This window comes from Lasioglossum baleicum, chromosome 11 (assembly GCF_051020765.1).
Source record: "Lasioglossum baleicum chromosome 11, iyLasBale1, whole genome shotgun sequence".
Lineage (NCBI taxonomy): Eukaryota > Metazoa > Arthropoda > Insecta > Hymenoptera > Halictidae > Lasioglossum > Lasioglossum baleicum.
This window is the reverse complement of record NC_134939.1, coordinates 16800480-16819196: the sequence shown is the minus strand read 5'-3', so window position 1 is coordinate 16819196 and position 18717 is coordinate 16800480. Positions and strand designations below refer to the sequence as shown.

The 18717-nt window shown below is 40.3% G+C and overlaps 5 protein-coding genes across 8 annotated transcripts in view; 4 read left to right on the top strand and 1 right to left on the bottom strand.

The window, feature by feature from the left end:
• The window catches only part of Brm (ATP-dependent helicase brm), a 29751-nt gene that overhangs the window by 9991 nt on the left and 1043 nt on the right, over window positions 1-18717 (bottom strand). The window lies entirely within an intron of this gene.
• Window positions 686-5364, top strand: LOC143213604 (inositol monophosphatase 1-like). Its single transcript, XM_076433627.1, has 5 exons — window positions 686-846; window positions 1337-1470; window positions 2601-2863; window positions 3641-3898; window positions 4576-5364. The coding sequence occupies exons 1-5, from the start codon at window positions 778-780 to the stop codon at window positions 4695-4697; spliced, it is 846 nt and encodes a 281-aa protein (XP_076289742.1). The 5' UTR covers window positions 686-777; the 3' UTR covers window positions 4698-5364.
• On the top strand, window positions 5450-10673 carry LOC143213603 (uncharacterized). The gene is made up of 6 exons (XM_076433626.1): window positions 5450-5826; window positions 6890-7023; window positions 7091-7350; window positions 8862-8970; window positions 9427-9578; window positions 9664-10673. Exons 1-6 carry the CDS (start codon window positions 5632-5634, stop codon window positions 9789-9791), a joined length of 978 nt encoding a protein of 325 aa, XP_076289741.1. The 5' UTR covers window positions 5450-5631; the 3' UTR covers window positions 9792-10673.
• Window positions 12966-15630, top strand: LOC143213606 (uncharacterized). 2 transcript variants are annotated; one of them, XM_076433629.1, is made up of 6 exons: window positions 12966-13193; window positions 14353-14486; window positions 14621-14877; window positions 15038-15143; window positions 15221-15381; window positions 15449-15630. In XM_076433629.1, exons 1-6 carry the CDS (start codon window positions 13128-13130, stop codon window positions 15562-15564), a joined length of 840 nt encoding a protein of 279 aa, XP_076289744.1. In that variant the 5' UTR covers window positions 12966-13127; the 3' UTR covers window positions 15565-15630. The 2 variants fall into 2 exon arrangements, with proteins under 2 accessions (XP_076289744.1, XP_076289745.1); XM_076433630.1 differs by lacking the exon at window positions 12966-13193 and adding an exon at window positions 13473-14123.
• LOC143213605 (uncharacterized) lies at window positions 16351-18694 on the top strand. The gene is made up of 6 exons (XM_076433628.1): window positions 16351-16505; window positions 16928-17061; window positions 17132-17394; window positions 17466-17571; window positions 17922-18073; window positions 18155-18694. Exons 1-6 carry the CDS (start codon window positions 16440-16442, stop codon window positions 18274-18276), a joined length of 843 nt encoding a protein of 280 aa, XP_076289743.1. The 5' UTR covers window positions 16351-16439; the 3' UTR covers window positions 18277-18694.

Genomic DNA, 18717 nt, shown 5'->3' with positions numbered 1-18717 from the left:
CCCGCGGAAGAGATCAGATTATTCAAAGTCATCATATTCATAGTTCCTGTCGAGATTAATTGATAGCATCCGAGAGGGACCTCATTCGTGCCTTATTATTCAGATACTTAAATCATTTTTATCGTTTAATCGGAGATCCGCGCTGTCTTGCTCCATTCTCTCACTGATCTTTCTGCTGAACTGCTTAAACGGAGAGGCATTACGCCTGAATCTTACAAATAAACATTATTCAATTAGGAATTTGGAAGATTGAGATTACACGAAACAAATTGATTGGACCACAAATTTCGTGGTTGGGCATGCTAGATAATCAATAAAGTGTGTTAAACGATCAATCAAATGTGTTAAATAATCAATAAGAATTCAGTGTGGTGAACAATTCAATCCGCACGACGTATTTCTATCGTGCTAACATATTTCAAAATCAATTTCTTTGTCATAGAAAACGTAGTAAAATGACGAGCGACGATGACTCGTCATCCCCAGCGAAGGGGTCAAGGAGATGTTATACTGTAAAATTGAATATTTTTGATCAGACCCTGATAGTTGTTGTGCAGCTTGAGCGAGTAAAAATGTGGGTGAAACGTTGGGAAACGTTGCAAGTTGGACACGTGGTTGTCATGTAATCAGTAACTGATAATTTGTCCACCGGGGAAGTTCATTGGTAATGTGATCACGCGGACTTCCTAGTGGGGGTTGAGAATCGCAGCATAAGAGCAGAGCCCACCATGTTAAGACAATAGAGCGACAACCGTTGGTCTACTAACAACATTCGACATGATTGGTAACGAAGAACTCGACCGCTGCTACGATTTCGTTCTGAAGCTGGCCGCCGATGCGGGAAAGGTATTATTATCATCTGCAAATCCAACCCCTTTAATTACTAGTTTACACGATAATTACCTTACTCGTTACTTTCTTTTAATCGATTCACACGATTCCGTTCTTAACAAATCGTCGATTCCGGTTGTATTATTCGAATTAAAACAGTTTCGCGGCTTCCGGCTTGTCTCGCGATACAATTATCTCGTTTTGATGCAAATACCGTCATTATTACGTGATCGCTGTTGTGCTCGCTCATAAATCTCACCGACTAAGCAACTCGGTACACTTCGTCCAAAGCTATTGTTCCAATCGGTGCGCTAATTGGTCTGCGGGAAAACGGAATGTTTAGAGTCGTGTTTGAACGCTTTATCTTCGGTACGCATGCACTTTGAGCCACATTTCATTCGATTCTGTTACTTTTCGGGAATTTCTACGATTCGGTGAACTACTCTGCCATTAGCGTATATTAAAATTGAAACGGGAGAATCTATGTGTATTTTTTGCTTTGTAGACTATTAAAGATGCCATCCAGGGATCCAAGAAGATCGAGACCAAAGCTGGAGACTGGGACCTGGTGACACAGTTCGACAAGAAGGTGGAGGACATTCTCATCAAGAGTATCGCCAAACAATTCCCGAAACATAAGTATGGAGATTGCTACGAGTTTAATAATGAAATAACACTGTCAAACAAATTTCAACTTTTTCTTATGATTCCAATATACTGTTGGGTGGATCTTATAGAGTTTTTTGCACTGATTACGAATCTGTCCTTAATTTTTCTCCTAGACGCGCAGTTTTTGAGAAACATGACTTTGAAGAAAAACGTATTTTTCGACTTTAAACAAATATTGTGATGTTATTATAAAAGATATTCAATTGTTCTTTACAGCAAAAGATTCTAAAGACTTCCAGAATCGAGTAATATCCAATATTAATACATTATGATTGTTTAAACATGTTTAAACAATTATTAAAGACGGAGAGACACCACTTTTGCACCAATTTTTGAGGACATTTTTCAATTTATCTGAAAAAATAAGGGTCTAGCGGAAAATCGAACTATACCACGCGATAGAGCAGACTTTTATCTTGAGAAACCACCCGTTCAAGTTTGGGACGTCGACGTTTTTTCGAATCAGAAAGCAAAATATTCCACGGGATATGGCTCGGCGAACGCCCGTTCTAATGGCGAGCGCCACTGGCGGTAACTCATGTCGGGCGAAGATATTTTTCTTTCTGGTTCGAAAAAAACGTCACTTTCCAAACTTGAAAAGATGGTTTCTTAAGACAAAAGTCTGCTCTATCGCGTGGTATAGTTCGATGTTCTGCTGGACCCTTATTTTTTCAGATAAATTGAAAAATGTCCTCAAAAATTGGTGCAAAAGTGGTGTCTCTCCGTCTTTAATAATTGTTTAAACATGTTTAAACATGCTTAAACAATCATAATGTATTAATATTGGATATCACTGTATACGGGAAAGTCTACAGTATCTTTTGCTGTAAAGAACAATTCAATATCTTTCACAATAACACCACAATATTTGTTTAAAGTCGAAAAATACATTCTTTTTTTCAAAGTCATGTTTCTCAAAAACTGTGGACAGATTCGGAATCAGCGCAAAAGACTCTATAGGAACCACTCAGCAGTAATTGTGGAACAAATTTGGTTTTGGACAGTGTAATTAGAGAATTTTTAGAAGTTAAAAAGCATCGAAATTGGCATGAAAGAATTATTGATTGGTGTACTGAAAGTGGAATCTCTCCGAATTCTAGGTTTATCGGCGAGGAGACAGTGTCTTTGACAAACTCACTGCCAGAGTTGACGGACGAGCCAACATGGATCATCGATCCGATCGACGGCACCACCAACTTCGTTCACTCGTTCCCTTTCACGTGCGTATCGATCGCGTTGTCAGTCAACAAGCAACTGGAGATCGGCATTGTTTACAATCCCATTCTGGAGCAATTGTTCACGGCGAGGAGAGGTCGCGGAGCATTTCTCAATGGGAAGCCTATACAATCTTCGAAAACTGAGCGTAAGTTGTTTGTTGACATCCTGTTTCATCTCTCAGAGTAACTAGTTTCCAGAAAATCTGAATAGTTGATAGACGATACTTGTGTTCAGACTAGAAATCGAATACCATAGCTTCCAATAAAGCCGATTCATTGCTTGAATAGCTTATCAATTGAAATCAGAATGTTTTGAATGGCAGAACAGTATAGAACACACGGAAGCAGTTCCCTAATTCGCATTGACCTGATTAATTAACAACCTCCTGCTGGATCGAAGCGGCCTATACTGCGCTTCGTTAAGCTCGTCTTAAAAAAACGTCTATTATACTATCAACAATAAACTATATATCATCACAGTTGATTAATTCAGTTGACCCTGGAGTCGCGCTCATTATCGTACCTACGAAATTGCTGAACACACACATGCTTCAAGCAAATTCCAAACTTCTCGCCTAATCGTTTAACCACTTGAAGCAATTGTTGCGGACAATTTGTGTAGAGATCCTTTTTAATAACTCCAATCTCTTGCCGAATATTTAGCCTTGTCGGTTCAAGCCTAAAGTCCACGTCAATTCAAGGTTAAATATTCGGCAAGAAATTAAAGTTATTAAAGACAATCCTTACACAGATTGTCAGCGACAACTGCTTCAAGTGGTTAAATGATCGGGCGAGAAGACTTTGTTTTATCTGGGGAGAAAAGCAGAAAGTAACAAGAGGAACAGTTGCTCGATGTGGACGCAGCTTTACGAGACGGAGGATAATTTCGATGTTTCTTAGGGGAGCTGACTGATTTGTTTCAGAATTGCAGCACTCGTTGCTCTGCCTGGAGGCATCGTATGCGACGATTGAGAGTATCAGAGACATTATTCTGGGAAGAGTGGAGGCATTCGTCTCGGTTGCCCACGGAATACGAACAATGGGATCAGCGGCATTGACTCTTTGTTACGTGGCAATGGGCGCAGCGGAAGCCTATCACTGTGACAATCTGATGCCTTGGGACGTGGCTGCCGGCGTGCTTATCATTAGGGAGGCTGGCGGGGTAGTGATTGATACAAACGGTGCGTCTACTACCATCACACACATACCCATTACAATCTCCATCCACCCACCTCTTCGCCTTCAATTATGCTTAGTTCTCATTTTTTTGAAACGTTGAGATTTTGTTCTCGCGAGAAAGTCGAAATCTATTCAACAGTTTTCGTAACAATTTACAAGTGACCCGGAGATCCGCAATCTAACAATTACCTGCGGCAAAGGCTGTTCAATTGAAGGTTACTGTAACGATTACTGGGATCATTTACTGATTACTACCATTAGCTATAACAAAAATAGATGCCGCTATGCATCTAGCATATCGGTGACGGAGATATTACAGCTCGCGGCGGAGATAAAATTCTATTACTTCCGAATGTAGCGATAATTATTATGATAATAACTGATAATGATTGTTATTCATTTACGCAACGGTGAAACTAGAGATAATTCCTCGACAATCGACATTCGTTTTGACCGATTCTTCCGATTGTGTTATTCGGCGATGTGAAATTGATTTTAATTCGAGAAGGTTCGGGAATAATTGAATGCTTTTATGGATTTGTGTGTTCGTCAGTTCGTCGCTGTAATTTTATTCCATTGGACTTGCTGGTTCGCAGAAAGTCAGAGAAAGAAAATTGTCAGCGTTTAATCATTCCCCAGAAATTAGTCACGGATGCTGACATCGTTCGTTTTGCTTCAGGTGGCGAGTTTAACGTGAGATCACCGAAGGTGCTCGCCGCCGGTAATCACAAATTGGCCGTTGAACTGGAGAAGCTGATAAAGAAGGCCGACACTGCCACTTTGCAAAAGAAATCAGCATAAGAAATAGCCGGAGAAGAACATCCTCGACGCATAATTCTCTTAGACTGAAGTTCATTAAGTAGACAATTCTTTCCTCCATAAATGAAATGACCAAAGATTAAATGGATACTAGTTGACACGAGAAGAAAGAAGGACACCACTTTCCGCGGGAAATGAGAATGCCGAGCGCTAAACTAGTGTCTTATTAATGTTAACTGCGTTAATCTCCGACTCCTCTATATAACAATAGACAGTAGTGCCAGTTGCATAAGCGATGCGCGAGTCCGTGCCAATTGGAAAAAAGGTTCCTCGACGATAATGCGATCCTTATGCATTTATTCTTGCCCATTGAATCATAACCGAGACCGCGATGAACGGTCGAAATTGTAAGATTATGGTCGAGGTGACCGTGACGGTCGTCGTCGCAACGAAGTATTATTTCTGCGGTTGTCAGGAAGAACGCCGCCATGTCGCATCATTTCACTTTCGAGATACAATTGCCGTTTAAAGTTTTGGTCGAGAAGAATTTCATTTCAAATCTAAATTAATGCATAAACTGAAATTTTTTGAATATATGACACGCGGCGGTTTTCCTGGATTTTCAACATTTATCCTGGATATTTAACATATACTTTAACATGTTATCGTTGATTGAAATACACGAAATAAAGATCTAGTTGAACATTAACCCTTCTCTACTGCGATACATTTAAAATTATTACACTGATTTCCATTCTCAATGAATTTTTATCTTTATCCGATTAACCTGTTAAAAGTTAAATAGTGCTTCCGATATTGACAGCAGAGTTCATGTCATATAGTTCAAGGTGTGCGGAGGTCGTGTGGCGAAACGAGGAAACGCAGCTTCAAACGGAAGCAACGGTAAACGCTGAAACTTCAAACACCTTCTTGAAAATCGATTGATAGCGGGGCGTTAGATAAGAAGCAGCATCGAATGTTTAAGTTCAGCCACCTATGTCGTCTGCGTGGTTCTCTGCCGTCGGTGATAGTGATAAGAGAATCACAGCTAGCAGGCGGTGTGCTCAATCGATCAGTCGTTCTCCCGAGAGCATCGCTGACAATGTCGAGCAAGCAGGACATCTGGAATTACTTCGAGTTCGCCAGGGACCTCACCCTGAAGGCAGGCGAGGTGAGACATCCTTCCATTTTTCTCGTTTTACCTATCGATACCCCTAAATCAACACGAATTTTGATTTTACTGTGAGTTGACGAACCACATTAATTCATTTACGAGAGGAACGTCAATATAATGATTATTATTATATAATTATTATAAGTAGGTCGATCGTATGACACTTCAGGAATTGTCGGGGCGTAAAGTAAAATCCACGATCCTTCGAGAGCGCGTGTATTAATTGCATAACAAAAGCGTTATCAGAATTGCATAATCAAATTTAACAAACGCGGCGTATCCTTGAAATTTCGAATGCACAAGCGTGGTAAATATGACTCATCGTTTCCGAATGATAGAGTGGTGAACGCGATCAACGGAAACTCGGTTCTGGTGATCTCAATGCATGATAGAACAGTCTCCGTGGCCTCGAGGCGTTCATTCAACAGTAGAATTCCTTTCCAAAACATTTTCTCATTGAAGCAATAAATTCATCTATCCCCAGAGAGACTCTGATCCTCGTTTCCGAATTCATTTCGTGGATCACGCGTTCGTTGCGATATTACATGAACTCGAGAATTATTACCGCTTCTAATTGATCCCGTGGCGTTGAATTATTCCGCTGTTGTTCATTGAATTTACAAGACTTTTAATAAGGGTTAATTAGCGGTGAACATAACAGAAACGTGTTTCGTGATTTTTATCAATGACGACTTCAGAGGATTGTGATTGCTTTTAATTGATTCAGTCGTTGTGAATCATTCGGCTGTCATTTGTTTAATTCCCAGGACTTTAGAATAAGAACGCGATAATATTTTCTTCCGTGATTTTTTACCAACGTCTTCTTCCGCGAGTCTTATCAACAGCAATTGATTACTGTGTTTAATTTAGTGGCTGAACTAAATGAATTATAATTAGTCAGTCCAGAAACAGAAGGAAAAGAGACGACCGAAAAAAGTCGAACGCAAATAACAATGAATCAACGATTCGCTGTTATCGCCGAGAGCTTATCGCATAGGCGAGATAATAGTTTTCACGGCGACCATAAAATCCATTTAACTACTTTCTCGCCTCGTTCCAGATATTCAAACGCGGCTTCGAAGGTGAGAAAAACGTGACCACCAAGAAAAGTGACTGGGACCTGGTCACGGACTACGACAAGAAGATCGAGGAGCTGTTGTTCGCGGGATTGAAAGAGAAATTCCCCGATCACGAGTGAGTCGACTCGATCTCGGATAGGATTTGTCTGTTCATTGATCAAAATTCGAGCACGATTTTGCAGGTTCATCGGCGAGGAATCTGCTGCTGCAGGAGGATCAACACAGTGGACGGATAAGCCGACGTGGATTATAGATCCGATCGATGGGACGGTGAATTACGTGAATTCGTTTCCCCATGCTTGCATCTCTGTTGGTTTAACAATCTGCAAAGAAATCGTTGTTGGGATTATTTACAATCCTATGGCCAATGAACTGTACACTGCAGTCAAAGGAGGAGGCGCGTTTCTGAATGGAAAACCTATGAAAACTTCAAACGTCACTGGTAATGTTCGTTCATCTTCGAAATTTAATTGTTGCCTCTTTGAAGAAAGAGCACGAAATTAATTTTTCTTGTTTGTAGCTCGTGAAGAGTTGTCTCTTGATGAATAAATCGAGGTGATATTATACAGGGTGACAAGAAATAACGGAGTTAAACATTTCTTATTATAATTCTGTCAAATCGACGAATTTTGAAAAACCAAATGATAACAACCATAACATAGACCTTTAGTATTCATATATTTAAGAAGTTTCGAAGTGACCACCCTTTGAGCCGATTCAGAGGCTTAAACGTGTTTTGAAATTTTCGGCTACGGGCCGCAGCTCTTCTGACGTCATTCGGTCCCACACCCGGCGCAGAGATTTTTTCAGCGACTCGAAACTTTTATGGGGCTGAGCACAGGCCCTGGCCTCCAAAATTGACCAAACGCTGGAATTCATAGAGTTGAGATCCGGTGAGTACGGCGGTCATTCCGCAGATGTGGTGAAACCTGGAAAATGGGATTTGCTACGGTTTTCGTGGATCAAGGGGTCAAAATCAACCAAGAAGTGTATCGATGGGACTTTCTCGAAGCCGTCGTACTTCTGTGGGCCCAACAGCACCTCGGCGATCCGGAATGGACGTTACAGCAGGATTCCGCGCCGGCCCACAGGGCGAAAACGACTCAGGAGTGGTGCAAAGCCCATTTCCCAGGTTTCATCACATCTGTGGAATGACCGCCGTACTCACCGAATCTCAACCCGATGGACTACAGCGTGTGGTCGATTTTGAAGGCCAGGGCCTGTGCTCGGCCCCATAAAAATTTCGAGTCATTGAAAAAATCTCTGTACCACGAGTGGGACCGAATGACGTCAGAAGAACTGCGGCCCCATTGCCGAAAATTTCAAGACACGTTTGAGCTTCTGTATCGGCGCAAAAGATGGCCATTTCGAAACATCTTAAATATATGAATACTAAAGGTCCATGTTATGGTTGTTATCATTCGGTTTTTCAAAATTCGTCAATTTGACAGAATTATAATAAGAAATGATTAACTCCGTTATTTCTTGTCACCCTGTAATGCATTCGTAGCGAGAAACACATCTTATTGTGCAATAAGTATCCGAAGGCTTAGATAATAGAATGATGATGATGGTGTTTCGCACCAAGAATGACTAAGATCCTCATGGATCTTGCGAGATAACAACAACGTGAACGTAATTGAAAATACATAATTCAATCATGACGTCGAGCACTGCGCATTGACATTCGGTTACGATGCATCCAGTAATTATACCCACCCCAGTAATTAACTAAAACTTAGTCATATCTAGTTTGAAATCGTTGCCGCTGATTCGGTTACGAAATCTCTCTGCTGTAACGCTAAGTTTCTTTTCGCAATTTTCGTTATTAGCTTTGGCTGAGAACAACGCGCGCATGGCGAATCAATTAACGCGATTCTTGATCGACAAAGCATTTTCTTGGAGATTGTTCGTTGATGGGAACTCGTTCGATTATTTTCATGTTGTTTGCAGAGCTGAAGAAAGCTTTGGTCGAAATAGATGTGGTTTTCTTGAGGAGTACTTTGAAGAACAGGGACATCAGGATGAGCAGATTCGAAGCCCTTATTGAGAACTCTCGAGGGTAAACGAAAATTAATTAATCAAATCAAATTCATTTTACTACACTGTCTATATAGGAAAAGAAAACTCATTTCACATTTTAAATTCTGGCGAGATCTTCGAAATTTTTTCATTTCAATATTCAATGTTTAATTTACTGATGGTAATAATACAAGTTTTTCTGCTTAATAATTCACAGACGCAGTTATTATTTTTCTTGAAAATGATCTAAACCATTGCAATTTGCAAAATTGCTTCGATGTAAAATTAGATCGAATCAGTGCGCCGAGAGCATCAGTACATTTTTTATTAACAATTATACGATCGATATAAAAAGGAACATTTAAAATGGATAGATTGACGAATGTGGAGGCTGCAAAAATCAACAGAGAGATTGCGAGACAGATCGAATGTTTAGATTTTCAAAAAATGGCAGAACAATGATACTGAAGGCCTGTTCGTTTTTTCCTGAATGCAGAATTAGGTGCTTGGGATCAGCCGCGCTCGGGTTAGCATACGTAGCGAAAGGTGCGTTGGATTGCTTTCAAATGGACGGCATTTACTCTTGGGACGTTGCGGCGGGTGTGTTGCTTATTCGCGAAGCTGGTGGCTCAATAACCAGCATAAAAAGTATGCACGTTCAATCAACAGACTATCGAACATTATCGGAAACGATCTCTAAGAAAAAAGATGTACATACTTGAATTTTCTTCAGGTAATGAACTCGATTTAATGAAACCGGACGTGGTGGCGGCTGCGAGCGAAACACTGGCGATGGAGTTGAAGAATTTAATGGTGAACGCTGATTTGAAAGCAATGAGGAAGAGATTAACGAGGTCCTGATCTAATAACTCGACAATTTTTCACGTCGATCAATAAAGACGTTGTTTATATTTTTCACGATGGCATAGAATCCGCCGCAGTCTTGTTATGAGATAAAATATCAGTATTAGATCTGGGGTTAATCTATTCGTTGAATAATGTATATCACAGTCGACAGAAGTGAGTAAATATGATCGAATGCTTGGGAAATTGATGTCGGCGATGCATGTATAGTCTGCAGCGAGTCTCTTGCATTTTTGGTCGCGGTTTCCTTTCGCGAATAAACAAATGACTCATCGATCTCCATTACACAGTAGCAAAGCGATCTACAGGGGAACCACTAGGGGGAATGGGAACTTTGGTAACGGGAAACTTCACAGGAGCAATTATTTCGACCACGTCAGATGAATAGGTAATCCGACCGAGACAGATTCCACGAAATCCGAAGCGACGTCTTGGAAATTCTACTCGGCAATTAACAATTCGACAGGCCGGAGGCTACATTAATCATAATGAGGAGAAAAAACGATTTGCAAATCAAGTCGAGCCTCCACGCTGGCGTGCATAGATCGATCCTAGTATTCTAATGATGTATGTTTCTGCACAGAACGCTATTACTGTTTTTATTATTACTTTATTGCTTGTCAAGGTAATCGGAATTCAAATGCTCGGCGATCGAAGAATTTCGCAAGTATCCTGCAAATAAACGATTGAAAACAATCTCTCGATAGTCGTGGAATTATTTTGATTAATCCCGAAGAGGCATGAGGTTATTTTAAACATCAAGGCTGCGTCGATGATCTAGCGATTTTTTAATTAACTTTTAATTGAACGTACCGTCGAAAGATCAGGAGAAATTCAGCGTAATCGTTGAGGTATTAAAATACAGAGCTGGGGAAAATAGTATTTTAAATAGTAAATAGTAAATAATCCTGTTTATCTTTTGAAGTGTGTGTACAACTTTGAAATAAAATATTTTATTTGATGCAGTAAGTTTTGAAAATAAAATAATTTATATGAAGAATATATTGCAAATATTTGTATTTTGTCTTTATTTTCAATTTCAATTTTAAATATTATTACTCTGAAAGTAATGGTTCGAATTCAATACATTTACGAGTGTAAATCGTTTCTTAACAATACGATAGACTGTATGTTTATGCGGTTTTTCATAGTATTACAACAACGCAAAAGGTAAAATATTTTATTTCGTGTTTGTTGTGGTTGTTCAAATAGAAATATTTTATTTTGTGGATCAAACTATTGAAATATAAATATATTATTTTGAAGTTCAGATTGTTAAAATAGAAATATTTTATTTTCGAAATTGTGTATCTTATTTAAAATACTATTTTCTTTCAGCAAAATAAAATCTAAAATATTAAATAGTATTTGAAATATTTGTTTCGCCAAATAATGCCCACACCTGTTAAAATACTTTAGAGAGAGAGGGAATGTTGAAGTAATTAATAGACTGCGGATCTTTATGCGAAATAAAAATATTCTGCATCGATTGTGCGCGCGCGAAGCAGGAATCAAACAAAAATTTATTTCTATTACTGTTTTATACTTCGCCGAACTAATTTCTTCATAAATGCACAAAGATCCGAAGTCTAGTTGTTAAATTAAATTTTCTGCTTGAATCTAAAGTGCTAGAAATGTATAAAATGTGTAAGATTTCTTTTTTGCCTGCGATTGGCCGTTGTATGGCGTGAAGATATTTATTAAGTTGGAAATAAAAAGGAACTCGATTAATTTCAGCCCGAGTTTCTATTTCACAATGACCGAAAAAAAATGCGCGTAACGGCACCGGCTTGTAATGGTCGCGTTCAGAGGTATGAATTAACTGATTCTTGCTGACAAATTAACGAGCAAAAAGATCGATACACAGATCTCAAGGATACGGTGTAAGAGGCAGCACCTGCGGTTTCTCAGAATGCATTCTCGCGCAACGCAAATATCGCTGAATCCTATTATGGTACGTGTTAACGTAGGTACCATAAAAAAAGGAAAACAAAAAAAGAAAACCCGAATTCGCCTGACTAATCAATCGCAAAAGTTTCCTAGCCGCTTTGATAGAACGCCTATCAAATTTGCTGTAAAAAAAACTGGTTCCCACATCGACACACCTAATTAAACGCGATAATTGAAATAATCGTGTGCCACAGCTGATCGCCGCTGTGAAAGTGTGATCATAATGTTTCACCTTGGCACAGTCTTTGGCCACGTACCCTCGGACACATCGGTTGTCACTGTAGCAAAATCCGACGGCGGATTTTCTAGCTACGTTGATAATGATCTTGACTCTTTCGTAACCTCATTACCAGCGAGTGATATCTAACCGCGGTTTACACGTGGGAGTGAAAAATTCCATAATAAATATGTTAATGGAGAAGCTCAATAGAGTATTTTGCCTCTGGATCCGATCCGGCAGCCGTGACAACCGGAACAAACCGATTGCTCGTTGATCAGCAATTATTTCGAAAAATTCACAGTGCTACAAACACTATCGTACCACGTGAGATCAATACATTCATAAAATCGTGATCGATCGAACTAGAGAAACATCGATGACCTTGGAATGACCTTCAATCTCACCTTGAAGCATTCTTTTCACTATTCCCAATAAAAATTCTTGTCTGAACCACACAAACGCCTAATCGTCCTTTCCCAACGTTCTCCGCGAACGAATTCCAGCGCAGAAGCCAACGGATGTTTCTAAAATAACTCTGCCGGAAATTCTGAAGAGAAAAACATAGTATCAACATATCGCGGAATCATTTATAGAGGAAGCACCGCCTTCTTTAATTGCAGGCTCTTCGGATTCTTCTATTAAAACGCGGGATTTGCATAACGTACCACGTGCGAGAATCGTTGAATAAAATGTAAAAAACAGTGAATCTCACGCTGCCGGTTGCATGCAGCCTCGAAACGATGCTATCAGGCCCGCATCCTATTGGTCCCGAGGCGAATTACCAAAAGGATCGGTTGAGAAACAAGCAGGCAGTTATCAAACGGACCGTTTTATCTCGAATAAATCAACAGGCTGTCCGGAGACAAGGCTGCAAACGATTGTTTGCCGAAATTAACTATGTCGTGCCACGGTAGCATTGTAATCTCGTGTTATCGTGAGATTTTCGTAAAAATATTACCCGGCGAGAGAGGCTCAGGCGACCCGAAAACGATACCCGAGGCGAGAGTGTTGAGGGAGCACGATGGATCAAGTCATTGAGTCATTGGCGACGATATATTCGAAGCGGTTTCGAATGAAAAGAACAGGATACCGGTCTGGCAAACGCAGTACCCGTTGACGCGTTTTCCTGACGAGGATCTCGCGTTCGTCAGTCTCCAGGAAACATGGCGCGATACGCCGAAGACGTTTACTATGAATTCGCCATCACCCTGACTCGAGATGCTGCTTCGGTGAGTACCATAGCTTTAACAATCTTACATCTTCTTGTTAAAAAATGGTATGTGGTCCTGAGCGCTTTGGTTACCGCTACATTCACGTTAGAAGCTGTCAAAGTTACAATCAATTATAATCAGTTTTAAATAAAAGCATTCTTGAGTGTAGAATTTTGAAAATTGATCAGAAACATTAAACACCTCGAGCTTAATGTTATAAATCGGTTCGCAGACACGTCCAATTAATTTTTGTTCGCATTGAAAGCAGAAAAGTGTGGTCAAACGGAGTGTACACGATTAAAAGGAAAGTATTGAATGGTTTAATTCCTGTACCAAGCAGTGGGCGATAAAAATATGTAAAATCATGAAGATAGTGATACTTTTCTAAAAAAAATGGCCTCGCCTAGTGTTCGCGCAAGGACTTCAATCGTTCACAGAAGTATGAGAAGTCGTGTATCATGTATCTCGTATAAAATCGATCTCTCGAATCGAGGAACGGTGATTTTCGTAAAAATAGAATTCTCGTCAGAAAGAAGCCATTAACGTGAACGGTGATTAATAAGACCTAAAAAAACGGTAATTTCAGGTGACACAACAGTACACTTTCGAGTGTCAAAGTGGGGAAACCGGAGACACGGAGGCAAATAAAGAACCTACGCTTGCGTCACATTGATTCATAGTATTTCCCCGTGGCGTCAATGTATTCTACTTTTTCCGAGCGATTTTTCATACAGTGCAACATGACTTCCTTATCGTAGCGATCGTAATTGCTGTTTTAAATGCTTGATCGGTCGAAAGGATTTGCCCCGGAACTCGTGTGAGGTCGCGGATCTATTTTGCATCGCGAAGGAAGTGAAATAAAAATTAGCCTGTTGCCACTCGGGGAATGTTATCGGGTCACCTATCAGCAATTCGAATGCGGTTAATCACGGAGTGTTAAGTGACATGGTACATAAATGTAGAAGATAGCGACAGGGTTTACATGCGATTTGGCACACAATTATAGCGATACAGATTTAATGAAACAGCAGATTTATTTATTTTAAACAGCGATCCATTATCGTTTTAAGGGGGATATACTTGAGGGAACAAAGTAACAAATCTCTGTTTTTGAGATTCCTACGAGCGATCGTCGAATCAAAGAGAAAGTATGCAACTGGATGATTTACTGTTCAAGATTCTCAAGACGGCCATCAGCGGGTTGAAGAAGGTTGACGAAAAACTAGGTAACTGGGACCTGGTGACGGAGTACGATCGCAAAATAGAGGACGTCATCATTGGCAATCTGAAGACCAAGTTTCCCAATCACAGGTACACTTTATAATACACACATTTTGTCTCTCGCAAACAAAGCAAACTTCTAAATCTTTTAGCAACCGAAATTCCCGAATCAATGGTGTTCCAGATTAAAAAATTCGACAATTGCAAATTTGCGAAATGTTCAGGTTCATCGGCGAAGAATCGACAGGGAAAGAGCTACCGGTGTTAACAGACGATCCAACATGGATCATTGATCCGATCGACGGCACGACCAACTTCATTCACGGCTTTCCACACACCTGCGTGGTGATTGGCCTGGCGATTAAAAAAGAAATGGTGATCGGAATCGTCTACAATCCTGTTCTCGAGCAGCTGTTCACCGCGAGGAAGGGACGGGGCGCGTTTTTGAACGGGAAACCCATCAAGGTCTCCGAAGTTCAAGGTAAGTCGTAGCCGTTTCTCGCTTCGAAAATAAGAATTATCCGAACCAGTCGCTTCCGCAATTGATTGTTTAAATATAACCATGACGCAAAATCTCGTCGATGATTTGATTCGTAGAATTAATTCTACAAAGTGTCCAACACGATGGATCATTTTTGCAGATCTATCGAAAGCTCTGGTCTGCATGGAAGCCGGATTCATCAAGGTGGACAGCATGAGAGAGAAAACCATGGAGAGACTGCAAGCCATTATTAGCGAGGCTCAGGGGTGAGATTTCCCAAAGCGATGGATATCTATCATATAATTCCTTGATTGTGATTGTTCACGATTTCTTGCTTTTAAAGGATTCGCACGCTCGGAGTGGCTGCGTTGACTTTATGCTACGTTGCCCTGGGGATCGTGGAAGCCTATTACATCGAGGGTCCAGGAATTTCGACGTGGGACATCGCTGCAGCTTCGTTAATCATCACCGAAGCGGGCGGCGTGGTTCTTGATCGTGAAACAGGTAACAAAATCGTTGTCAATATATTCTTTTAAATGCGCCAGGTAGTCACAAGTCGTTTTGATTGCAGGCGAGAGAATAGACATCATGAAACCCCGTGCAATCGGTGCGTGCAACGAGAAGATCGCGACGGACGTCTTCAGAATCATTCGAGATGCTGACCAAAGAGTAGAGAATAAGGGATAGTGATTTTTCTGTAATATTGCGACAATAAAAGAAATATTTCGTGTCCATCTGAGCATTTTATTCACGAATATTACCTGTATTTCCAATGTTTTTAATGGTAAGAGGAATCCTAATAATAATAATGATTAGACTGCGGGTTTTTATGCAAAGTAAAACATGGTCGCATTGATTACAGAGCACAGGAGCCAAATAAAAATGGTATTTTTCTTTTAATTATCCTACCGAAACTAATACATCGATGTTCATAAATATTTTTCACGCGTCCACTGCGCTAAATTGTGCGTGCCCATTTTCGTCATAAATGCATAAAATCCGCAGTCTGATAATAATAATAATAAAGCGGGATGCTGCGGGATTGCAAGCCCTGCTCGCAATCGATCTACATTCTAGATCGAACACGATGCAAATAATTTCCCCCTCACGGGTCGATCGACTTTCGTTTCGACGATAAAGTCTGATAAAATTGATGTTATCTCGCGGTCTGATAAGACAATGACGAACAAGTAGAATCCACCGGGAAAAATCATCGTGACGACGACCGAGGAAAACCCGTGTCCTGTGATATACGACACGGAAGAAAACGAGAAGCACGATTATTGCGACAAGGATCCACGATTACGTTTTTATTTATTTAAAGAATCGTTATGTATCGCGTGATTCTACCGGGGATATTAAATACGGCCGTGGTAGGTAACACGACGCATAGGTGTTTGCTAAATCAGACATTACGGATTTTCGCCCCACCTATTTCTCGTTTGCCCCGCTCTCTTCTTTCTTCCATTCTAGTCACTATATAGGCCAGCAAGTGCATCCTTAGTGTCAGTGCAGCTGTAGGAAATCTCAAATCGACGCGAGCTCTTGCGAGAAGAACCACGATGCAGTCGCACGATATCGAAGGATACTACAATGTGGCCGAGGAACTGGTTTTGAAAGCGGGAAAAGTATGTGTGCAGATTTCTATACGGGGTGCTTCGAAATTCCCGAACGATCATCGTGTGGTGCGACTCTCTTAACAGTGCGAATGGGACGACGCCATTTTTAAATACCGTCCGATGTGCCAAAAAATTAATTAACCCTCTGTGAGCAACCGGGGTCGTTTAACGCGAACTTCTGTCTTCTCGATATTTATTTTTTCTCATTAATCCTTTGAACATTTGACGTTCGAACCATAATATATTACAACAGAGGCTTTTAATATTTTTTGAAAGCCTAGAACAGTAAACGACCACTTATCGGAGATCATCTATTAAATATTGCGGACGCTTGGCCTCGAACTACAATTTTTCGCGAAATCGAATCACAAAGTGTTAAATATTCTAGAGTACTCTCTACAGTTTTTAATTGATTAATATTCGAATTGCAGATAATCGAGAGCGCAATCAACACGAAGAAGAATGTGAAGATCAAAGGGATCGACTGGGACCTGGTAACGGAGTACGATCGCAAAATCGAGCACGATCTGCAGAGACACTTGTCGAAAATATATCCAGAGCACAAGTAAGTTTACCCAAGGAGGCACATTAAACAGATTTAATCACCGTGTGGTCTACAATTCGATAATTTGCAGATTTATCGGCGAGGAAGCAACGGCGGAGGACAAATGTTTGCCGAAGCTAACGGATGACCCAACGTGGATCATTGACCCCATAGACGGCACAACGAACTTCGTGCACAGGTTTCCCCACACGTGCATCTCCTTAGCGTTGTTAATCAATAAGAAAGCAGAGATCGGTATAGTGTATAATCCGCTGATGCGACAACTGTTTACCGCGAGGAGACAGAAAGGAGCATTTTTAAATAGACGCCCTATAAAGACTTCGGACGTAGCAGGTATGTAGATACTCGACAACCTGCAAGAAACACCTTGAACATCTTTAATGAATTCTGTTTCCTGGTTTCAGATATAGCTCAGTCGTTAATCGCAATGGAGCCGTGGCTAGCCAAAGACTCGAATTACCTAGTTACCGTGTACAGTAGAATGCATGCTCTGATTCAAGGGACTCATGGGTAATTTTGCTAATATTTCTACGCTATTCCCTCGCTGTGTTCTCCTCATTCACTGACGAATTGCTACTTAATGAGAAGTAGTATTTTATGTAATTCAATCTTCTGCAATGTCTCATAAACCCTTAGGTTTGTCATTTCATTGTAGAAGTTCATCTTCAAGTGATGACGAGTATATTTGACTCTTTAATAACTCTTCTGTATGTAGAAGAACCTTCGTAATTTCCCTTCAAATAATAATCACATTATAACTTGCTGTTACTCGACACAACTTATTGGTCTATGAATAAAATCGCTACTGTTACTCATTAAGAAATTCTTCTTCGATTTGTTATTTGAATTTTTGTCTCCAGGATCAGATCACTAGGCACTGCCGCTCTTACGCTATGTTACGTCGCAATGGGCGCTATAGAAGCGTATCACGTCGAGAGTATAGACGCCTGGGACGTCGCTGCTGGAAAATTAATAATCGAAGAAGCAGGCGGAATAGTAATAGACACAGCCGGTACGAATCACTTCTAAATACTGTAAATAATTCTCTGCCTCGTAAATTGCAATAGCTACAATGTCAACTGTACTGTTTCAGGTGGAGAATTAGACTTGATGGTGCCCAGAGTAATCGCAGCTTGTAACCATCAGATTGCCGATCAGCTGGTCGATCTCTTCAAAATTGCCGATTCGAAGGCCATCGATAGAAACTTAAGATGATGATACAGTAAAGTCTTGATATAAAAAAACGAGCGCTTTAGGATCTAAGAATATTGCCTGGACCCAAGGTTTTTCTTTGATCAAGACTTTACTGTATATATAACGATACTCCATTAAATATTTTGTCTTACAAACTATTTACTATGTTCAACTGCTCCTAATGTAGAATATATAATTTGTAATAAAAAGAATTCTGTAAGCCCATATTCTCTCACATGTTAATCAGACTGGGGATACTTCTGCAAAAGCAAAGTTCTCCGCGTTAACTTTCTCTCTGCAGTAACTTTGTTAAAAAGAAGATAATATATGTATTAGAATTTTCCAATTCTTTTGGTCTTCTTACTGTTCCAAATTCCAGCTACCCGATTTATATACGTGTGCAATAAAAGATGCATCCTGCAAAAGGAATAAGATTGGAGCCCAATTACGTTGTTTTGTTCT